This window comes from Fistularia commersonii, chromosome 26 (genome assembly GCF_037954325.1).
Source record: "Fistularia commersonii isolate RoL2024-O1a breed Wild chromosome 26, RoL_Fcom_v1.0, whole genome shotgun sequence".
NCBI lineage: Eukaryota > Metazoa > Chordata > Actinopteri > Syngnathiformes > Fistulariidae > Fistularia > Fistularia commersonii.
The window spans coordinates 14,353,725-14,374,283 of record NC_141309.1 but is presented as its reverse complement, the minus strand read 5'-3'; the positions used below and the strand labels follow the sequence as shown (position 1 = coordinate 14,374,283).

Sequence of the window (20,559 nt, the reverse complement as noted above, 5' to 3'; positions counted from 1 at the left end):
AATGGAGGGGGCCTCAGACACAGCCTGTCAAAAAACATACAAAGTTGTACTGGGATCAATACGAAGGCGGATTTGCACGGACCAGGCCCATCTGCACCCTCCAAACAACCAGAAAAGACGCACCACCACAACCAGCCCCCAGTAACGTCCACATGAGCCTCACCCTATTGATCCAACAGTTTTCACTCCTTTGTTTAACATAACCTGTTCATATTCCAATCCAGGTCATCCCATTACATTGCTCTTTTGTTCCTACCAATTAGACTCCCATTCGCATAACATCCCGCCTTATACCTAGCAACTCCTTTATTTACAATACAAGCCACGATAGCCTAGACCCGCCTAAAACCTGGCAGTTATATTCTGAAACTCCTCATAAGTCATTAGAATTGAAAATGTCTCTCAGATGAGTTGTGAAACATCTTCAAATGAAGAAATTCAAGTTCAGGTGCCAAGACAAAAAGATTTCAACAAGAATACATATACTGGACCTGACTCCGACCATAAAATACTGTATTTTCCACACTATAAGGCGCACCCAAAAGCCTTTGATGTTCTCAAAAGCCGACAGTGCGCCTTATAATCCGGTGCACCTTATATATAGATCAATACTGAGCCGCAGGAGGTCCCGCAACTACAGGAAGCAGCCGCCGACTCCATTTTCTCCTGTAGAAGAAGCAGCATGCGGTGCATGCTGGCATATATGACTGCGTGAAGCTTGCATTTTCATTTCCATTTGTGTGTGTGTAAAGCCCCCAAAACGTCTCTTTTCAAAAGACAAGCTTACGACGCAGTTTAAACTCCAGGCTATCAGTCATCCAGTATAATACGGGAATAGAGAAGCAGCAAGACAGTTCAACATTAATGAATCAATGGTGCGGAAGTGGAGGAAACAACAAGATGACCTGCACCAAGTTCTTTACTTTGTTGTCAGGACGGATGGAGTTGTCAGAACGTTGGTTTGTATTCTATTAATAGTTTGAATGACCTATCTTAATGTTTTGCTGAAATTCCCTTTAGCGCAGCTCCATTTAGTGGATGTATAACCCAACCCCTGCCACAACTGTAGCTTCTATTCTGTGCGCCTTATGATGCGGTGCACCTTATATATTAAAACGTTTTTTAAAGAGGCCATTCATTGAAGGTGCGCCTTATAATCCGTTGCACCTTATAGTGCAGAAAATATGGTACAATTCCTTGATGTATTCTATACCATTCCATCATCTTAGTAAGGCAAAGTTAGAGATGTAAGATGATCCATCTGATATCAGTGCCATAGTTCAATTAATTGTATATTGAATAATAGAACTCACAGCAATTGCTCGACAGCCACGGTTGGTGCTAGCAACCAAACATCCTTCTGTGGTTGCCAAGGGAACTTGAAATTGCTTCCCATCCAGCTGCAGTGGCCCAGCCACACCCACAGGGACAGGTATATAGCCAATTACATTCTCACAGCAAGTACCCAGGACCTGGAGGACAAACATGACAATAACTCAGGCATAAAGAAGTGTTATTGGATTAATCATATATGTTGTTTGTGTGCGCTAACCTTGGAGTAGTCATAGTCGGTGAACGGCAGAGAGGAGAGTGCAGTGGGGGAGGGAAGCTTGTCTGATATCATCTGTCGCCGAATGGCCACTCCTCTCTCTGGTCTCTCCATCATGGCTTCCAACTTGTAGGATGGGATGTGTTTTGATTTGACCAGCAACATCACCTCAACATCACTCAAGAACCGGGGCCCTTGCTGCAGGAAACATCATCATGCTGTTAGTGCTGATGTCTTTTCAGATCAGAGTGCTGGTGGCACAGGTCATCATACTGGGCACTGCTACCATCCCATAATAATGCCATAACATAGCCATGGTCATGGTTTAATGGGGATTTATATTTAACAGATCATAAGTTCCAGCTTTAACTGTAAAGTGCTTCAGCTTCATTTGAACTCTTGGCAGAGCGTACAAATTCCTAAATACCTCCAATACTGGATGTTGACCAGTCTTGTTTATGTTTGTGATTTTACTTGAAGGAATGCACTACATTTCAGCAGCTTTCCAAAATTAAAATAACGTTCCACTTTGCATACATACTTTTTGACAGAAAAACTGTGCATACAGAAAACAATGGGGTAGTCAGCCGCAAAACAAGTTGGACTTCAAAAATAACACAGGAGAAAGATGTTGCATCATATATGCCATCACTGCATCAACATGATACAAGTTGTAACCCTAGGTCTTAAATCCAGCAGTCAGATTACCGTATTTAATGGACCATACGTCGTTCCGGAGTACAAGTCGCACCAGCCATAAATGCATAATAAAGAACGAAAAAAAACATATATAAGTCGCACTGGAGTATAAGTCGCATTTTTTGGGGGGAAATTTATTTATGAAATCCAACAACAAGAATAGACATTTCATCTTGAAAGGCAGTTTGAAATGTAAATAGATTAGAGAACAACAAGCTGAACAAGTAAATTCTATATGACGCATAAACAACGAACTGAGAACGTGCCTGGTAGGCTATGTTAACGTAACATATTACGATAAGAGTTATTCAAATAACGATAGTATATAGCACATGCTACAACCAATCAGTGTCAATCTTAACCACTGAATCCATTGAAATCTTCTTCTTCTGTGTCACTTCCGAACAACTCCGCCAACTCCGAGTAGACAGTGCGCCGCTTTCTCATCTACCGGTACGTCGCTTACGTCAGAGTCATCGTCACTAGCAGTTCCAATTATTCCAGCCTTTTTGGATCCCGACAGGATGGCGCCCTTGCTCTGATAGAGGCGATTGTGTTGCATGAAGCGGTAACACCAGGAAGGTCCTCCCGCAAAGTCACTTATATTCATCTCCTTGGCAGACGCAACTGCACTGTTGACAAGCCTCTCCCGGCAGCACGTTGTTCAGGCACCCAAGTGCAAACTTGTTCCTCTAGCCATGGCCAGCTAGCTTTTAGCCCGCGATTGGCTTTTTTAGTTTTCTTCATTTCAGTAAGAGTAACCTCCGCTTTTCGTCAGTCCCTTTCAAGTTTCTCACTAACTTCAACCTTTCTTTCTGCCGCTCGATTGCCGGTTTCGGCTGCATATTTCACTACTTCCGGCTTGTAACCTGCAAAATATGATTTTCTTTTCTGTGCCATTTTTGATCAGCCCTTCTCAGTTGATTTTATAAGTAACCGCGAATGTTAAAATGATTCATTTTCATAGGTAGAGGTTGCTGGTAGCTTTTTTCACAACACACTTCTGCCATGACCCGCCCCCGCTGAATTTTGATTGGTTGGCATGTGTGTGTGACGATCGCTGTTATATTAAGGACACACACGCGGTCACAGACACACACACAAATCAGAGCGAGAGAGCTCAATAAGTCAATAAGTTTCACACATAGGTCGCTCAAGAGTATAAGTCGCACCCCCCCGCCAAACTATGAAAAAAACACGACTTATAGTCCGGAAAATACGGTAGTCAATTTTCAAATTTTAGAGTGACTAAGGAGTGTAAATGTACAAAATACTGCTTTTTTTTGTACAAAGTAAATCACAAAATTCTGCATGGTGGGTTTTCACATCACATTAAAGAAAGAAAAAAAACTGTTACAAAGCTGACATGACTGATTTTATTTCTCCAGTGGTGATTCTTTTGGTTGCTATAACTATCTGCTCTGGTATGAATTTCAGTACATGACCATTTTTTCAAAATTTGCTTGGGTTGAAATAGAGTAAACCTCAAAGTAAACGAACACTTGGATTTATGAGATTTTGTGGGTTAAAAAGCGTTTTGATAAATATGATCAAGCGTTGTCATCATTCATACAGGATTATGCACTCACTCGCTTCCACTGTATACGTTTTTAGCAAGAGAACAGGATTTATTTTCTCAAACAAATCACTTGAGGCCTGAATGTCACTTAATCTCCTTGCTGATGCGTAACTATGTCAGTGTCTCCTTTCAGCTTGGCTATTCCCTTCAGGAGTCACCATAGTAAATCACTTGCCTCCATCTCACCCTATCTTCTCCATCCTATGCTCTCATATCAACCAACTCTATTTCCTCTTTGAATTTATCTGTAAATCTTCTCTTTGGTCTTCCTCTAGGCCTCCTGCCTGGCGGTTTCCACCTCAGTATCTTACTCCCAATATATTGTAGTGAAGCTGGAATAGAAGATATAGGCTATTGACCTGCCACTCTCCAGCCCTTTGCTGATCACTGGATCACGGTGATTGGTGGAGAGAGTGCTGGGGGGGAGCGGGAGCCATCAACATCTCTCCTTAACTATGTCCATTTAAACACCATGATTTCACATATAAAGCAAATTGGAAAAAAACCTGGCAACAGTGAGCAACCCAAAGAAGACAAGCTGTTTATGAAACAGCCTGATTCCAACCAACAGACACGGGAGATACGCAGACACGGGAGAACATGAAATCGCCACACAGAAAGGTCCCATGTCAGAAACAAACCAGGATCCTTGGTCCTTGCTGTGAGGCCAAAACACTATCCATCGTTAAATATATTCATTACTTTTAAATAGCAACAACAGATCTTTTAGAAAATTAAAATTTAGGGGTATACATAAAGATGATACAGAGTAACGAGGAAAACATATTCCACTCATTATAATTGATAGTTTGAAGAAGTTTGAAGTTGGCAAGAAAGAGCAAATGGTTGTATGTCTCTTCGTGAGGCCATGTGACAAAGATGGTGAATGAATAAATGAATGACTTAATTAATTAATTAATTAATAAACAAATGAACAAACAAACAAATGAATGGAATAGAAAATTTAAGGTCTTGAGAAACATTTTTGTGGAATGCACAACTGGCATTGATAACTTTTACATTGATCTGGACAGACGGGCAGGATGTAAGACCACAAGGAGAGTGAAGAATCATTGGACATATCCTTTCGCTCGTGTTAACCTCTAACTGGTTGATGCTCAGAGAAAATAAGTGGCGGGAGTAAGCTCATTACAGCCCTGTAAAATGGCACAAACGCCCTCTACCTACCAATTCTATTGGTGGGATTTGCTACCCCTTCCTCGAGAAGCTTGGAAGTGGGCCGAGATTATGTAACGTTTGTGACAGACGTTGTACCTAGCTTTGTATGTGTGTTTGCGTGTATATGTGTTACCTCAGGGTTATTGAGGATAGCCACACATGCACCTAGGTCTCTAGGTTGAAAAGGGAGTTTAGTCTGGGTGACCTCAGGTTTGACATCTTCCTCCTTCTCTCCAACAACAAAAATGCCTTTTGGCTGGAGATGAATGGATGGAACAGGCAGTGGTCGAATAACCTTGTCTGAAGAAAAACGGCAAGGCAGTAAAGTCATAGTCTGAGTATTTGTGAAAATATAAAAACCTTTGTAAGGCAATTAAAAGGAAAGCATCAAATACAGCATAACTTTAGTTGGAAAGCATCAAACAAATAGTGAAAGTGAATTCCAAGCACTTGTTCACAAAAAAACAACAGGGGTTTTAATCATTGTTAGCTGATGTGACACAACTTTAATTTATAGCGTCCAAATAACCACCTTAACCACCTTCTTAAATGGCCATTAGATTGATCTATTTATCAGCACCTGTGAGGTTCCTTGTTATTAGAGCCCTCTTGAAAATGTTAAGACTCCCTCAACAGCAAATCATAAGATATTAACAATGCCAACAGAAATGGGAATTAAACATTTAAAAACAAAGATAATAAGTTTACCTTTTATATCTCATCTCTGATTTATGACACAGTGGCCAAACATTGCCATGACATTACATTTGCAAAACACACAAAAATCTGTAGTATTAGATTGTGAATCACTATCAAATCTTATTGTAGCAACTCAATTTAGTTGTTCTCCTTGAAAACGTTTAAACTCATCCAAGAGGCCTGGATAAGTAAGAACCGTAACTGACACCTATCAGAATATAACTTGTTTCAGCCTTGTCTGAATTGACTTGGGACGGAACCAAAAAAATTACTTGGTGTCCCTTGTACATTTCAATGTGATAGCCTTCTTTATCTTAATAATATGAAAACACCTGGTCAGAATATAAAATGCAGTTCTAACAATGACCTTATAAAGAACATATGTGAAACTAGTCCGTTACACATATGTACTTAAAATACCAGAGAAAAAGGGGGTTATACCTCCATCTGCTCTGGTGGCAGGGGTGAGGTGGTGGGGAGGAAAAGGCTCCTTCCTGCAGCAGGTGTTGGCAGGCCGACATTGGGTCAGGCTGGGGGTGGAGATAGTGATGGGGTTCTTCAGTGACAGCGTGGACTCCATCTCTACCTTCTCAAAGAAGATGTACTTGATGGCGAGCAGCAGCGCCAAGGCAAGACAGATCACCTGCTCAATATCCATGGTGACCATCCTGAAATACCCCATACAAAACTTTGCTATATTTTCATATAATGATGACAAACATTAAACATTATACTTTCATTTCACTTTCAACACTGGGTCAAGATATTTATCAAAAAGGTCATCTCATAAGAGGAACATTTTGACAATAGATAAGTCTAAAACCATGGATTTCAGATCACCAAAAGGACTGCTGCTCTATTCCCGTGTTCTACCGTGTGATTGATCAGCTTAAATTTGAACTCTGCGTCATAAGCGTGTCTCTATAAAGGGGCCATTTTGGGGTCTTTATACACACAGAAGTGATGTGGGACTGGAATTCCCCTTGACCGTTTTTACCGCTGCTAATGCAGTGACGCCCCCTGACATTGGTAGCCATAATTAACCAATATTGATCCATATATAAGGCGCATCAGATTATAAGGTGCACTGTCTGTTTTTGAGAAAATTAAAGGCTTTTAGCTGCACCTTACACTGCAGAAAATTCGGTATTTGCAATCGTGCTCATTGGTCATCAACTGACTCGTTTATTTATAAAAATGTATAGGAATGTAGATTTGTCAAAGTGAAATGTCTTTTACACTTTTGTAGTCCTGACCATTGTCATGACCTCTGACTTGAGTCCATGTCCCTGACATCTTTTACACTGTCACCATTTAAAAGGGACGATTTTTTACAAAAAATGTACAAAACATAATTTTCCTCTATTTCTTCACCACTTCAGATTTTTGATATGATTTGTGAATTGCTGAATGCACCTTTAGCAGCACAGACTCCTCTTCAAAATCAATGAAATTCAAAACTCACTTAAAGAGGCTAGAGTGAAGAAAAATACTCAATACCAATATATTATTTCATCCATGGCCTTGGAGTAATATATTCCATATATGTGCAGCAATGTGATGCCTGCTGCTTGACAGATAATCTGTCACAAGGTCCAGACTAAACTGGGACAAGAGACTGTTAACCTGGTTAAGTAGAAGTGCCAGAGGGGTTTCTCTGGCTCAATCCTCCGGGGGGACACCTGGTCAAGCTCCATGTCCTCCTGTGTGATGCCCATTGTAGTGTTGATTGTCAGAGGCTCAGAAATCCACCGGCTATGTGCATGAACCATGACCAAACCCAGAGACTGAGCAGAGAGTATTGACAGCATCTTAGATTCATTGAAAAAGAAACGGAAGAAGGAAAAATAAATAAAGAGGCGTGAGATGCTACCATGATCATTTTGACCCTTTGGGTGACAGGATTGGGCTTGTTGTCCTCCTCCTCCTCCATCACTCTAGAGAAATGGCTCAGCTGCCAGATGGGATGGCCCTCCTGACTTTCACGGGACAACTACAAACACGCAGTAACCACACATAATCATTGATGAAAATGAGAATCATATCATACAAATCAGCACACAGGGATACATGAAGCCTTACCTCCAGTACTAGTGATACACAGGCAGGGAAAAAGGTCATGAAGACAAAGTAGTTTGCCAGGACAGACATGCAGCCAAAGACGCACATAATTTCCAGCTGACGGACACCTAATAGACATTGGAGGACAGTCAAGACCTGACAACTACAGAACAATGCTGACGTCACTAATCATTGCAAGTTCTTCGTTACATGGTGGGGAATTGAGTGTCTTGGGATATGTTTATAGTTTACACCTTCTTTTAAATTTATGGCACCTATATAATACATATTATGAGACAAAATCAAAAACAGAACTGGCCCTGACGAAAGAGCGCAAGGCAGATCATACATGCAGCTCAAATTCCACCACAGGGTTACAGCACGACACAATAAATATTCTTGTTTTTCACTTTTTTCTTCAGTGTAAAAAAAAAAATTAGTTAACATTTATCTATTACTTATGCTGCACTGTTAATCTGAGGGCATCATCTATGCATCAATAGTCAACAACATTGGCTTTCAATAGTAATATTATTATAGTATGAAGTAAGCAGACCCCCAGGAAGGACACTAGAACACTAGAAAAATGATTATCATTAATATATGCTGTATACCTAATGAAAATGTGTAGAGACAACAGTGATTGGTTTTCTCAATAGACTTGTGATTTACAATTACCTACAAATGGAATGTTGCTTTTTCTTTGTCATGATTAACAAAAGGACCAAAACTATGATTGGTAGAAAATACACATTTCACCTTACAGTAGGTTTTCCTTACTTTTGTTTAATTCAAATGAGACCGTTATCAACAATTCTTCATTGGGACCAATAAAAAAAATACAACTGCAGATCATATAATCAATGTATCCAATTACCTGACATGGTTCCCACTCCAATGACTAAACACTCCACCGAGGCATCTAAGGTGAAAGTTGGGCCGAGCACAGCCATACCACGAGCAATGTTGTTCCTGACTTCATCCTGAAGAGTTAAAAATCATTCTGCAATATTTGTTGTTATTTTATACCCTGTGTTATAAATGATATAACTGGCATATTCTTTTTTACCTGAGAACTGGAACTGAGGGCAAATTTGGCAAGGGCGCAGGCTTTGGAGAGGTCAATAAGCAGGAGGAAGAATGGCAGAGCTTCACTGGAAACAAAGCAATAAACAACTGCTTAGGCCAAAATGCCCTTATTGCCCCTTTTCTGTAACCTTAAAACGACACAGAAGTCTGAAGGGAAGTCAAGTGCTGGAACTAATATAAAATGATAAAGGGAGTGTGACATAACCATTGTTAACAAGACACATAAGGGCTATTTTAAACTCTTGTTAAAGCCTTATTCTAGAGACTTAATTGGAGAACAAGCTCCAAAGTGCCTGGAGTTATCGGCAGGTCTTTCTATTGGAGTAACTAATATGAAGATGTACCTACTTGAGACCAGTTAGTTCTTTATCAAGAAAATGAATGACCACTGTGCTGAAGACGAAGCTGGAAAAGATGGTGAAAAGTCCAGCGATACCTGTAAGATGAAAGTTCAGGTGCAATTTAGTTAAATTGGGTCAGTTATTTGTTTTTTTTTCTTAGCTGGTAAGATAATAAAATTTTACCTAGAATATATTTTGACCCCAGTTGTCTCAAGTTCTGGAACTGGAAGTAAATATACACAATGGCAATGCAGCGTGTGATGGTCAGAATGATGATGTCACTGCTCAGAATTTGCTGTGAAAGATTGAGAAGTAAGAAGAAAAACACAAAATCAGAATAAAAGGAGAAGGGAAAATGTCCTCCATTCACATACTAGAACAAGGGTCACAAGAAGTAAATCCCTGCCCAGAGTTTTTAAACCCCTCTTTTTGGAACTAACAGTCTTTTTGACAGCTCTCCAGTCAGATGAGAACACATATCTTGTTTGATCTGTAACTAACTGAGGCACCTGTTCTGCAAAAGATATTCTATGATAAGTGTTAGCCAACCATCATCAAAATTGCTGAATTTTCAAGTCAATGCTCTAAAATATGATTATGTTCTTAAATATACAACTGTTGTCCTCTGAACAAGGTGATGAAGACTGGACCCTATTAATGTGACATTTTACTGGAAAATAGATGTGACAACAAAAGAATGTTTATCATGATTATGTTACTTCTGTATATTTTTGTTCCATTACTAAAAATAAATGTTTAATCAAGCTGATATTTTCAATATTTCACACAACATCAACTGAACATGATCACGTCTGGTACAAATTAAAAACAGTCAAGATCAAAAAACTGCTTCTGGGGTCAAGGGTCTTACTGGATATTCACAAGACACCGAACCTTCAATGAATTTACCACAGTAGATGTGATATCTAATCTGTGTTTTAAGAGGTGACTTACGGTGTGTCAAAGATCTCCTCTTTTAAGTAATTAAATCAGATTCGCTCAGCACATATGAAAGAATTTTGAGGTTGTTTTTCAGGAATTTCCGATCTGAATGTCTATTTCATGAACGTCCATTTCGTAGTGGACATCTAATGTTAATTTTAAAATCATTAACCTGTTGTGCTGATGGAAAAATGTGATTAAAATCTTTCATGAACAATTCAATATTGACAAGCTATTTAGAGAAATTCTGATTAAAAAAAGGTGTGTATTTATAATATGAATTTATCTATTGTAAAATAGGTGGCTAATTACGACTACTTTGGTCAGTTTAAAATTGTATGGGATTTCTGAAAATCATCCCTTGGCCCACTATTCCTGTGTCATCACAGGAATCTAACTTTTTGCATTAGAATTCACAGTGTGGCCCACAAGCACTAAAAACAAATCCCTTTTGGTTTTCCTTCCATTACTCAATTTTCTACCCCTAATTTGGGGCCAGGTCACAGCGGGCAGCTTACAAAACAGAAAGGTCCAGATTTCCCTCTCATCCATTTTGTCGAGCTCTTATGGGGGAATCCCAAGGCCTTCCCAGGCCAGCTGAGAAACACTCCCTCCAGCATGTCCTGGGTCTTCCCCAGGGCCTCCTCCCTATTGGTCATACTTGGAACACCCACCAAGGAGGTGTCTCGGAGGCCTCCTGACCAGATGCCTGAGCCCCCCTCATCTGGCACCTCCCCATGAAGAGGAGCAGAGGCTCTACTCTGTGGCCCTCCCAGATATCCAGGCTCCTCACCCTCTCTCTAAAGGAGAGCCAACCTGTGGAGGAAACTTATTTTTGGCAGTTCACTACCCACAGCTCAAGGCCATAAGTAAGGGCAGGAATGTCGATCAACCAGTATCGAGAGCTGGGTCTTACAGCTCATTTCTTTCTTTATCATGACAAACCAATGCACAATCTGTATTATTGCACACTGTGCCGATCCACCTGTCAGTCTCCCGTTCCATTCTTCCCTCAATCTCCAAGAGACCCTGAGATACTTGAACTCCTCCATTTGGGGTTGGCTAATCCTCAACCTGTAAGGGGCACGCCACCTTCTCCTAGCTGAGGCCTATGGCATCAGATTTCAGTGTTCTGATTTTCATCCAAGCTGCCTCACATTCAGCTGCTAACCGCTTCAGTAGCAAGACTATGGTTTGATAAGGCCAACAGGATCACATCATCTGCAAAAAGAAGAGACCCAATCCTGAGGTCACCCAGCCAGATTCCCTTGACACCTTGGTTGTGTCTGGAAACTCTGTCCATAAAGATTATCAACAGAATCAAAAACAAAGGGCAGTCCTGACGGATTCCAATCCTCACTGGAAACAAATCTGACTAATTGTCAGCAATGCGGACCAGGCTCTGACAACAGTCATACAGGATCCAAATACCTTGTATTACCCCAGTCTCCCAGAGCACCCCAGAGAGGACTCCCCGAGGGACACTACAGAATACCTTTTCCAAATCCACAAAATACATGTAGACTGGTTAGGCAAACTCCCATGCCCTCTCAAGGACCATGTAATGGATGTAGAGCTGGTATGCTGTTCCATGATCAGGAGGAAAACCACACTGCTCCTCCTGAAGCCATCTGCTGGACCCTCCTCTCCAGCATCCCGGAATAGTCCTTTCCAGGAAGACCAGGGAGAGGGATTCCACTGTAGTTAAGAGCACACCTTGCAATCCCCCTTTTCTAAAGAGGGAGATCATGAGCCTGGTTCACCAATCCAGAGTTCTCCATGGCCTCACTTAACTCCTCCATCGTATTTCCCTTGGTGACCTACCAAAGCCACATGGCCTGCCAGTACCTGTTAACTGCCTCTGGAGCCCCACAGGCCAAAAAGGCTTGATTGGACTCTTTCAGTTTGACGGTATCCCTCACTGTCGATGTCAACCAAGTAGTTCAGGGCTCACTGCCCCAACAGGCACCAACCACCTTACAACTATAGCTCCAGTCTGCTGCCTCACCAATGGAGGCATGGAACATGGCCCACTTGGACTTTATGTACCCTACTGTCCCGGGACATAGCAGAAGTTCAACCAGAGGTGGGATTTGAAACTCCTCAACAGGGACTTTGACAGACATTCTTAACAGACCCTCACAATAAGTCTGGTCTGCAAGGCCTGACCAGTATCCTCCTCTACCATCGCAGCCAACTCAACACCAAGTTACAACACCTCTGTTAACCTGAGTGAGTGTCCAGATCATGCAGCTGCAAGTCAGATGACAGAATCACAAAGTTCAACATCATGATGTCCATGGAGTTTCAGCTTCAGTCATCGAGGTTGTGGTCAATTCCATAAGAGGGGAAACATTTTTAAGGGAAGAAAATCAAGTTCAGTTACAACAATAAAAGGATTTTAACAAGAATTTATTAACAAACTGGTCATTGGAGTGCTGGAGCCAAGACTCGGGTGCAGATTGGGGTGCCAGTCCTCCCAATCACTCCCTTCCACATCTCACTATCATTTACCTACTGAGTACCAGCTCTCTTTTGAATCCTCACCCTTCTGATCTCTGCACCAATGGATAAAGTCACTGAGCTACCTGGTCAGTTGAGAAGAGATACAGTTTAGGTGTATATAGGACTACATTTAAGAAGTGGCAGGCCATGCATTTCACACCTAGGCCTTCAATAATGCTCTGAATCCATCCACCCCCAAATAATTGGTTTATGGTTATAAAAAAAACATCTTATTATGCAGAAATGAAGTATAAAGAGAGGTGCATCGCAGATAGATAACTCGTGTGGTGTTAAAATTCGTCCGCGGTAATGCATCACGTGACAACAAAGGGATGCCCAGCTCTGCACTCTTCCACGTACAACCTCGCGCCTAATCGCACCCGGGGCGCGCCCGGCACCCCAACTGCCCAAATTCCAAGAGTGTGTAAAACAGGTCCTTATTAGGTATAAAATGGTATAAAATGACCACGCCCCTTGGGCCAGAACCTCCTCACCTGCACATCCGCTGGACGCTCTCAGCGGGTGTGCAGAGGGGGTGAACGATCCTCTCGAGGTGACATTCATTCTGGCCCAGGATATCTCGTTAGTGTATTTCCTGACTTTGAATAAACCATTCTTGCTTGATCAGTTCCTGACCATTGTGACGTTTTTCCCTGAATGAAATCAGAACACACTAGGACAACAAAGTCCAGTCCCGGTGGGGGAGCCACAAAAACAGACAGTAGCCACAATAAATGACTTTATATCAAACAGCTGTGTTACATAAAAAATGCCAATAATAACCTTATAAACTTTCAGTATTATTTAGGAAACAAGCAGCATTTTACTCACCAAAAATTTTGACCATTTGTAGACAAAATCCATCCTCCTTTCTTTCCTCAAAAAGAGTTCAATTATCCTGTCAATTATTTGCAGTGTACCTCGGATCCTGTGAGCCAGGGCCCTGGTCATAGTTTGTGGCTTGAAAATGTCAGACAAATCCTTTTCCTGGTTGTGACAGGTTCACTAGCTTAGGTGTTGCCCGACCTTTCTTTACTATGCCCAGCTTTTCTTCAAAACTCCCATCTAGAAAATTGCTTTAACAATACATTAGCAACTAAGTCCGTTTCTTCTCCTCCTGCAGCCATTGCGGGTTGACAAAACTGATATTAAAGAAACACAACTATATTTCTGTTTGCAGCTGGCTAGTACACTTCTCTTTGCTAATGCACTGGTCCACTCTCTGACTGTCCAATCAGAGGGTGTGAATATGCTGAAGTTGCTGTAGCCTGCTAGAGGGCTTAGATGCAGCCAACTCAAAATCTGATTGGTGGAAGCAACAGCATCATCAACGCTTAGTTTTTTGCATAAAGGGCTTGCAGCCCCCCACCCCACCCCACACCCCCAGGCAGATTTCTTTGAATTTGACCCTGCCTGGCAACAGATGATGGCTGAAATATGATTGGTTGATTGCTTTAATATGAAAATGCATGTCTGGACAACCCGGAGAAAAGCTATGAAAGGAAGTGAACAGACAATTCGAATTATTTAATAAGTATTCCTGGACAAAATATAATTTACATCTGTGATTCTGATATTTTTTTAGGCCAGAAGAGAAGGCCTAGCAGGCCCTGGTGGCCCACCACTGCATTTAAGTATACACAGGTACCATTTTTGTGAAACTTTAAATCAATCGAAAGACCTCTGGCAAATAATGAATAAGCTCACCTCCTCAGTTTTTGGACAGTCAAAATTCCAACCGCAGATCTGGTCATTACCAGTGAACATATTCATGGACATCATGCAGATGGTGAGTGTGACAGTACTGACAATGAATTCCCAGGGGTGGGAGGCCACCAGAAGGCCGTGCATCCGGAACAGACGGGTCAGCATCGTGGTGCTAGTGGGTAACACAAGGAAGGGCACACAATGTGTTAAAGTTACTATTGTCCTGTTTTTGTTTTTTTTTTAAAAGCAATGTTTCCCAAACAGTGTTCAGAGGGTGGCTACATACAGGTAGAAGGGGATGAGAGGATTATCAGAAAGTCAAAAATTGGAATTTAAGCATAAATTATTTTAAATGTAAGCGTTCTGGTAAAAAAAAAAAAGCAAAAATCTACAAAGAAATAATCAGCAATATTATATTGAAAGTGACAAAAATAAAAGGCACAGACATTAACATTACTTAATATAAATTGTTTTTTGTCATCTTTTCTTAATACTTGTAAATGTGAAATTATTTTAAAAGCTAGCTAATTACTGTTTATATATTCCCAATGAACATTCTCAAAATTGTGACAAGTTACCGTCCACTCAAAATATTCCCAAAACCAATATTTAGAAATTATAGTAAATTAAAGAAGTAATGTCTTATAAAAAAAAAGCTTATATATCTGCAAGATAATATGTTATAACTAGTTTCGACTAACTTGAATCAAGTAAGAGACCTATGTCAATGAAAAACAATAGAACCGAAAAAAGCAGCTACCAAAACTCTTCAAACAATAAGGGAAATAGATATTCATCTACTACATAGTTTCTATGATTTAGTTTGACATTTGGGTTATTAATTAAATATCTAGAAGAAAAATCAAGACGGAAAAACATTTTTTTAAAACAATAAAAAGAATTGCTTACTTGAGTGATTTTCCTAACGTTCAACTTTGTTTAGATAAAACAAAAATTTGACTTTCAACATTCTGTATTAAATTATATGTTCAGATGTTCTTTTAAATTACGCAGAAAACGTTTTTTTTTTCTGTGGATTTTTTTTTAATCATGCCAAGGGAAAAAAGGTAACTAACACTGAATTAACATAATCAGAAAGAATCCGAATATCTTGGTTTATGACATTTTTCAATTTGCTATATAAAAATGTTAAAAAAAAAGCCTTTGATTTATAGTTTCTAATAAAAAAAATCCAGTATCATTAAATAATACCTATACATGTAAACGTTGCACTTTAATAATCCCCATTATATTTAAAGAAAAAAAGGCGAATATTTCAAATTCCTGCACATCGAAATTCATTATTTTTCGTTTTCTTATTTTTTGAAGTAATCTTTTGGTTGTGGATTATGGATTATAGAACCATCTTGGGTTTCATAAAAATTTTACAATTTTTAAATCTATTCATAATTAATATTGTATTTGTTTTGGAACATGAGCGACTGTTGGATTAACGATTAGGGACAAATTTTGATGCGTCTACTACTTTCATTAAAAAAAGCTATGACTTGCATAAGGTTATCTTAGGAAAAATATTAAAGTACAGCCTGCGTATGCATATGGCTTCCAAGATTCACTTGCATTTTTTCTGAAAAAAATTAATACAATTTATTTCTTGTTCAGTCATCTATTGGAGTGGGACTTTTTCCGTCGTATTTCTCGCGACAATCTATTCAGTCTCACTTCGTCTACAATCCTGTGATGCATCCGCTAGTCTGACTACTTTCCTCCGCAGTGACAGTAAATGTAAACTGCAAGAGAACAACCATTTTCAATAGATTATACAGTAAATCGGGGCACAAGCTGGCTTTTTGCTAGACTTACCTTTTGCTGGTCTCTGAGTGGGATGGCCGTGCCGAACGAGTAACTCCAGTCTCAAGGTATGGGATGGCCCTGTCTGATTGGATCTAGAATCCCATCGAGCGGATTGTGAGGCTTCGTGAGGTCCGATGGAACGATGGCACGGTACTACATCATACGACCCATCAGCCAATCACGCTCGCCACCTGCTTCACGGCGTATTGAACACGCCCCGTTTCCTTGGTGACAGTGGTACAGAGGCGCGGCTAGAAGCGAGGACGCCTAATCTCACCACCGAGGTCTAAAAAAATGCCCCGGTTTGTTGAGGAGTAACTAATTCTATGACAGAAAGTATGGAAGCATATATGTATCATAATTCAGACTAAAATGCGAATGCATGTGATACATGTTGTTTTTTCATTTTCAGACTGTGACACATAAATAAAATGAGCAATAAGTAATCCAAACTGCATTTTCTTCCTCAGATCGCACATTCTTTGACACAATAAAAGAGATAAAAAGAAAACAAAACACACTTCTTTCTTATTTCCATGTATCGCCGCGCAAAAAAGGTATCAAAATTAAATTTAGGTTCGCAATCCCGAAAGGCGCATATGGATGACGTCAGAGCACACTCTACTTCTTCGCTGTTAGTTTGGCAACTAAAAGACGGCGCACACCCGGCTGTTTAGCCGCAAGCTGACCGCTGATAAGAATCCACTCCCTTGGCACTCTCCCCCTCCCAGACAATTTGTGAATTGGATGCCCGTGACAGACCTGGGCATATTATAGAGAGCTTGCTAAATACTCTTCCCCAACAAGCATCTTCTCAGTCCTTCAACTCGATGCGGTGGATCCGGGAAGGGGATGCCCGGCCATCAGCTTCCCTGTTGATGTGATCAAAACGTACCGTGATTAAGGTAGATAAAGGTAACTCTGTCTCTCTATAATCTCCTCAGGTCTGTCACGGAATCCGATTCAGGAATTGTCTGCAATTCTATCTGGTTCCGTAATTGAAAAATGTGCGTGATACAGTGATCAACGACGTTTCCTTTAGCTAACCCCCGCTTCTTGCCGACAGCTCTGCTGTGTCCGTTACTTTGCTGATTCCAGGCACTACCGCATCGAGTTGTTGAAGGACAGACAAGAGGCTACCTCTGGCAACGTCGTTGATAATGGTGTCTGTTAGGGCAGAGTATTCAACCAAGCTCTCTATAGTCTGCTCAAGTCTGTCATGGGCATCCGATTCATTGGTTTTCTGCAACTCTACTTGGTCCCGTAATTGTATGATTTGCGTAACAACGTTAGGGAGTGCCATGCAAACAAGTCTAGGCGATCAGCTGGCAGTTCAACAGCAAAGTGTTGTATTCTAGTGCCCAAACAAGCCGAAAGGTCGGCCACTGACGTCACTCCCCTGCGCCGCTGGACTGCAAATCCAAATTGTATTTTGATACTTTTTTGCGTGGCGGGACATGAAAATGAAAATGCACTTTGTTTTACTTATTTTTCATTTTAATTTTGAGGAAAGGCAAGAGTCTGGGACTGAGAGCAGGGAATCAAAGTCCCTACTCTCAGTCCCAGACTCTTGCCTTTCCTCTTCTCGCTCTGCTTCCTAGCATGCCTTCCTCCTAAAATCTAATTACCAAATAAATTTCAACTTAAGCTGGAGGAACCTAAGCTAGACCTCACTATCTAAAAAAATCACATATGGTGAAAGAAACAAGAGAATGAGGGCTGAAAGTGATAGAGTTGGACTGCCTGAATGGGACATTGAAGGTGAACTGGTTGAAATCCTGGATCAAGCATCATCATTCTTTCTGGTATTTTATTCCAAACTACTTATTCAACAAAGTCGGTGGCCTAAGTCTTCTGCTTCTGCTTTGATATCAACAAGATTCCTGTCAAATTCTCAGAGTTCCATAAACAAATATTGTTATACTGGAAAATGATATATGTACACAATTTCTCACCACACGGTACAATAATTTGGAACAATAGATATGTACTGCATCGCAACAAATCTCTGTTTTCCAAGGAATAGTTTGAGAAAGGTATATGGTCAATAATTGACTTGATGGATGACAATGGCAGTCTCCTGGACTATGAACAATTCTGTACTAAACACAGCTTTAACCCTCCCATATTAGAGTTCATAAAGTTACGTAACGCACTGCCGCGACAATTTGTATTCCTCACCAAAAATATAATGACGCACCAAAACACACAACCACAGTTACCCCAACTATCACTCCAGGGAATCTCAATTCTGGACAGAAAGTGCAGCAACTCCTTTACGAAATGTTTCACAGAAAACTTATTCCCCAGACGTCAAAACAAAAATTATATTTTAAATAAATTTGATAAGGAATCGATTGCCACGCTGCAAACTATGTATCTGACTCTACCCATACCCCCCAAGGCAAAAGAGACCCACTTCAAAATTATGAATGACATCTACCCATCTAAGGAATTATTGAGGGTACGCTTTAATTTTGAAGATAATATTTGTACATTTTGTGAAGACAACATTGAAAACACTGACCATATATTTTTCTCATGCGAAAAAGTACAGGGCTTTTGGGCTAAAACTCAAAAATGGGTTAAAGATAATTTTCCATCGTCACCAGTTTCCTTCTCAAGAGATGACATAACATTTGGTTTACTTTTAAGCAACAAAAGAGATGAACTCTGTGTCAATGTTATTTTAGGCCTGGCCAAGTTCTTAATTCACAAAAACAGAATGCAAAAATGTTCCCCAAATTTTAATTCTTCATAAACGATTTTGAATTATATGAAAAATCCTTAAAACTTATGGAAAAATCCAAAAACCAAAAAATATACAGTTTGATGTCTGAGATTCCCTGTGAACCGCCAACTTAATTACATGTTATATTCCCCTTGCAAGTTTTTTTTTTTTTTTTTCTTTCTTCCCCTTTCATTTTAATTTTATTTGTCTATCTATTTATTTAATTATTTCCTTTTAATTTCTTTTTTTTTGTCTGGCATTATACATTTCTCACAAACTGTTAACTCTATCAACTTCTGATTACATACAGACCAAATGTCCTTATGTCCTTTGCTTCCTCATCCCTGGTTGTTTCATTGACATTCAGTTCTACCTTGCCATGTTTATTTGTACATATGTATATTTGTGTGTACTATTTATGTTCAATAAAAAAAAACAAAAAAAACTTATAATCAAATAAAACGCACCATGATTTGAAGAAAAAAAAACATGCCTTCCTCCTCTCCTTCTTTGACCTATAGTAGCCCTGTTCTATTGGTTCCTTATTGGTGGAGACTTATAGGGACATGTCGGTGAAGGAAACAGATGATGAAGACGTAATGAGCAGTTTTGAAGGGACAGATGCCGATAGACCTGGCAAAAAGGATGGAAATGGCTCTAAGGAGTACTTTCTTCTGAAAAAGGCAGGGAGGATTCAAGAAAGACATCTTAGACTTGAGAAATACAAGAAAATAGAATGTGAAATGATCTTCTGGCCAGCAATTTATTATTTTGTAACTAAGGAAGTGTCAAAATCCACTTTGCGTCTTTATAAATATCAAGCTACCAGACAGACTAAACCAGAAAGTAGTTGCTGACCTGATGTCAGGGGAGAGATTCTCTTGGAGAAAAAGACTATTATTCTTTGTATTCTCTGCCAGTGACTTTTTCCACTGATAATGGCCTTCAATTCTCAAAAGAAAAGTTTGAATTGTTTGCCAGAGTGAAATTTTAAACACACAACATGAAGCCCACATGTTCCCCAGACCGACGGATTAGTTGAAAAATCAGAATCAGAATCACCTTTTGTCTCTGAGGGGTAATTGGCTGGCACATTGGAACCATAAATATCTGAAGATTCAACATCTATAAACTGTTCAGCTGCATGATAAACTACATCTGTACTGTACATTGATACGGGTACGTGTACATAGTTGAGGCCCAAAGACAACATCATCAACAACAGCAACAACAACAACTGGACTAAAAAGGGACAGTCCAAAGCTAAGGTCAGCCCAAGTCATACACAATTCAGAGAGATAATGGAGCTGTGCTGTAATGGGACAATCCAAATCTTCTCAAAGGACAAACCATAACAGGTAAAGGAACAGATAATGTGGAACTACCTGCTGAGATACCTCCAATCCATCATCTGAAGCAACTGTCAGGACATACTGTTAGGAGATCCTCAAGACAAGAAAAAAAATTCAATGGATATTGAAGGGGATGTTTTGAAATGTATATGCATAACAATTTGAAAAAAATCTCTAAAATAAAATTAAATAATAGATTTTTTTTTAATTGAGGCTACAGTCAAAAAGCAAGAGTGCTGTAATAATTATTTATTCAAAGGCAAGAGTGCTACAATAGTTTGTATATACATGTTGATAAATATAAAGACTTT

At 39.9% G+C, this 20,559-nt stretch overlaps 1 protein-coding gene across 2 annotated transcripts in view; it reads right to left on the bottom strand.

Annotated features, from left to right (window-relative positions):
- LOC147218713 (3-hydroxy-3-methylglutaryl-coenzyme A reductase-like) overlaps nt 1-16,310 on the bottom strand; it is a 30,827-nt gene extending 14,517 nt beyond the window's left edge. For both annotated transcript variants that reach the window (XM_086173405.1, XM_086173406.1), the window contains exons 1-13: nt 16,175-16,310; nt 14,351-14,522; nt 9,380-9,491; nt 9,204-9,291; nt 8,836-8,920; nt 8,644-8,749; nt 7,788-7,894; nt 7,579-7,698; nt 7,332-7,492; nt 6,147-6,373; nt 5,140-5,306; nt 1,553-1,747; nt 1,314-1,472 (exon numbers count right to left, since the gene is read on the bottom strand). In XM_086173405.1, the coding sequence (XP_086029531.1) occupies nt 1,314-1,472; nt 1,553-1,747; nt 5,140-5,306; nt 6,147-6,373; nt 7,332-7,492; nt 7,579-7,698; nt 7,788-7,894; nt 8,644-8,749; nt 8,836-8,920; nt 9,204-9,291; nt 9,380-9,491; nt 14,351-14,515 (1,692 nt within the window). In that variant the 5' untranslated portion in view covers nt 14,516-14,522; nt 16,175-16,310. The remainder of the gene's footprint in view (nt 1-1,313; nt 1,473-1,552; nt 1,748-5,139; nt 5,307-6,146; nt 6,374-7,331; nt 7,493-7,578; nt 7,699-7,787; nt 7,895-8,643; nt 8,750-8,835; nt 8,921-9,203; nt 9,292-9,379; nt 9,492-14,350; nt 14,523-16,174) is intronic.
- Between the last annotated feature and the right edge of the window lie 4,249 nt (nt 16,311-20,559).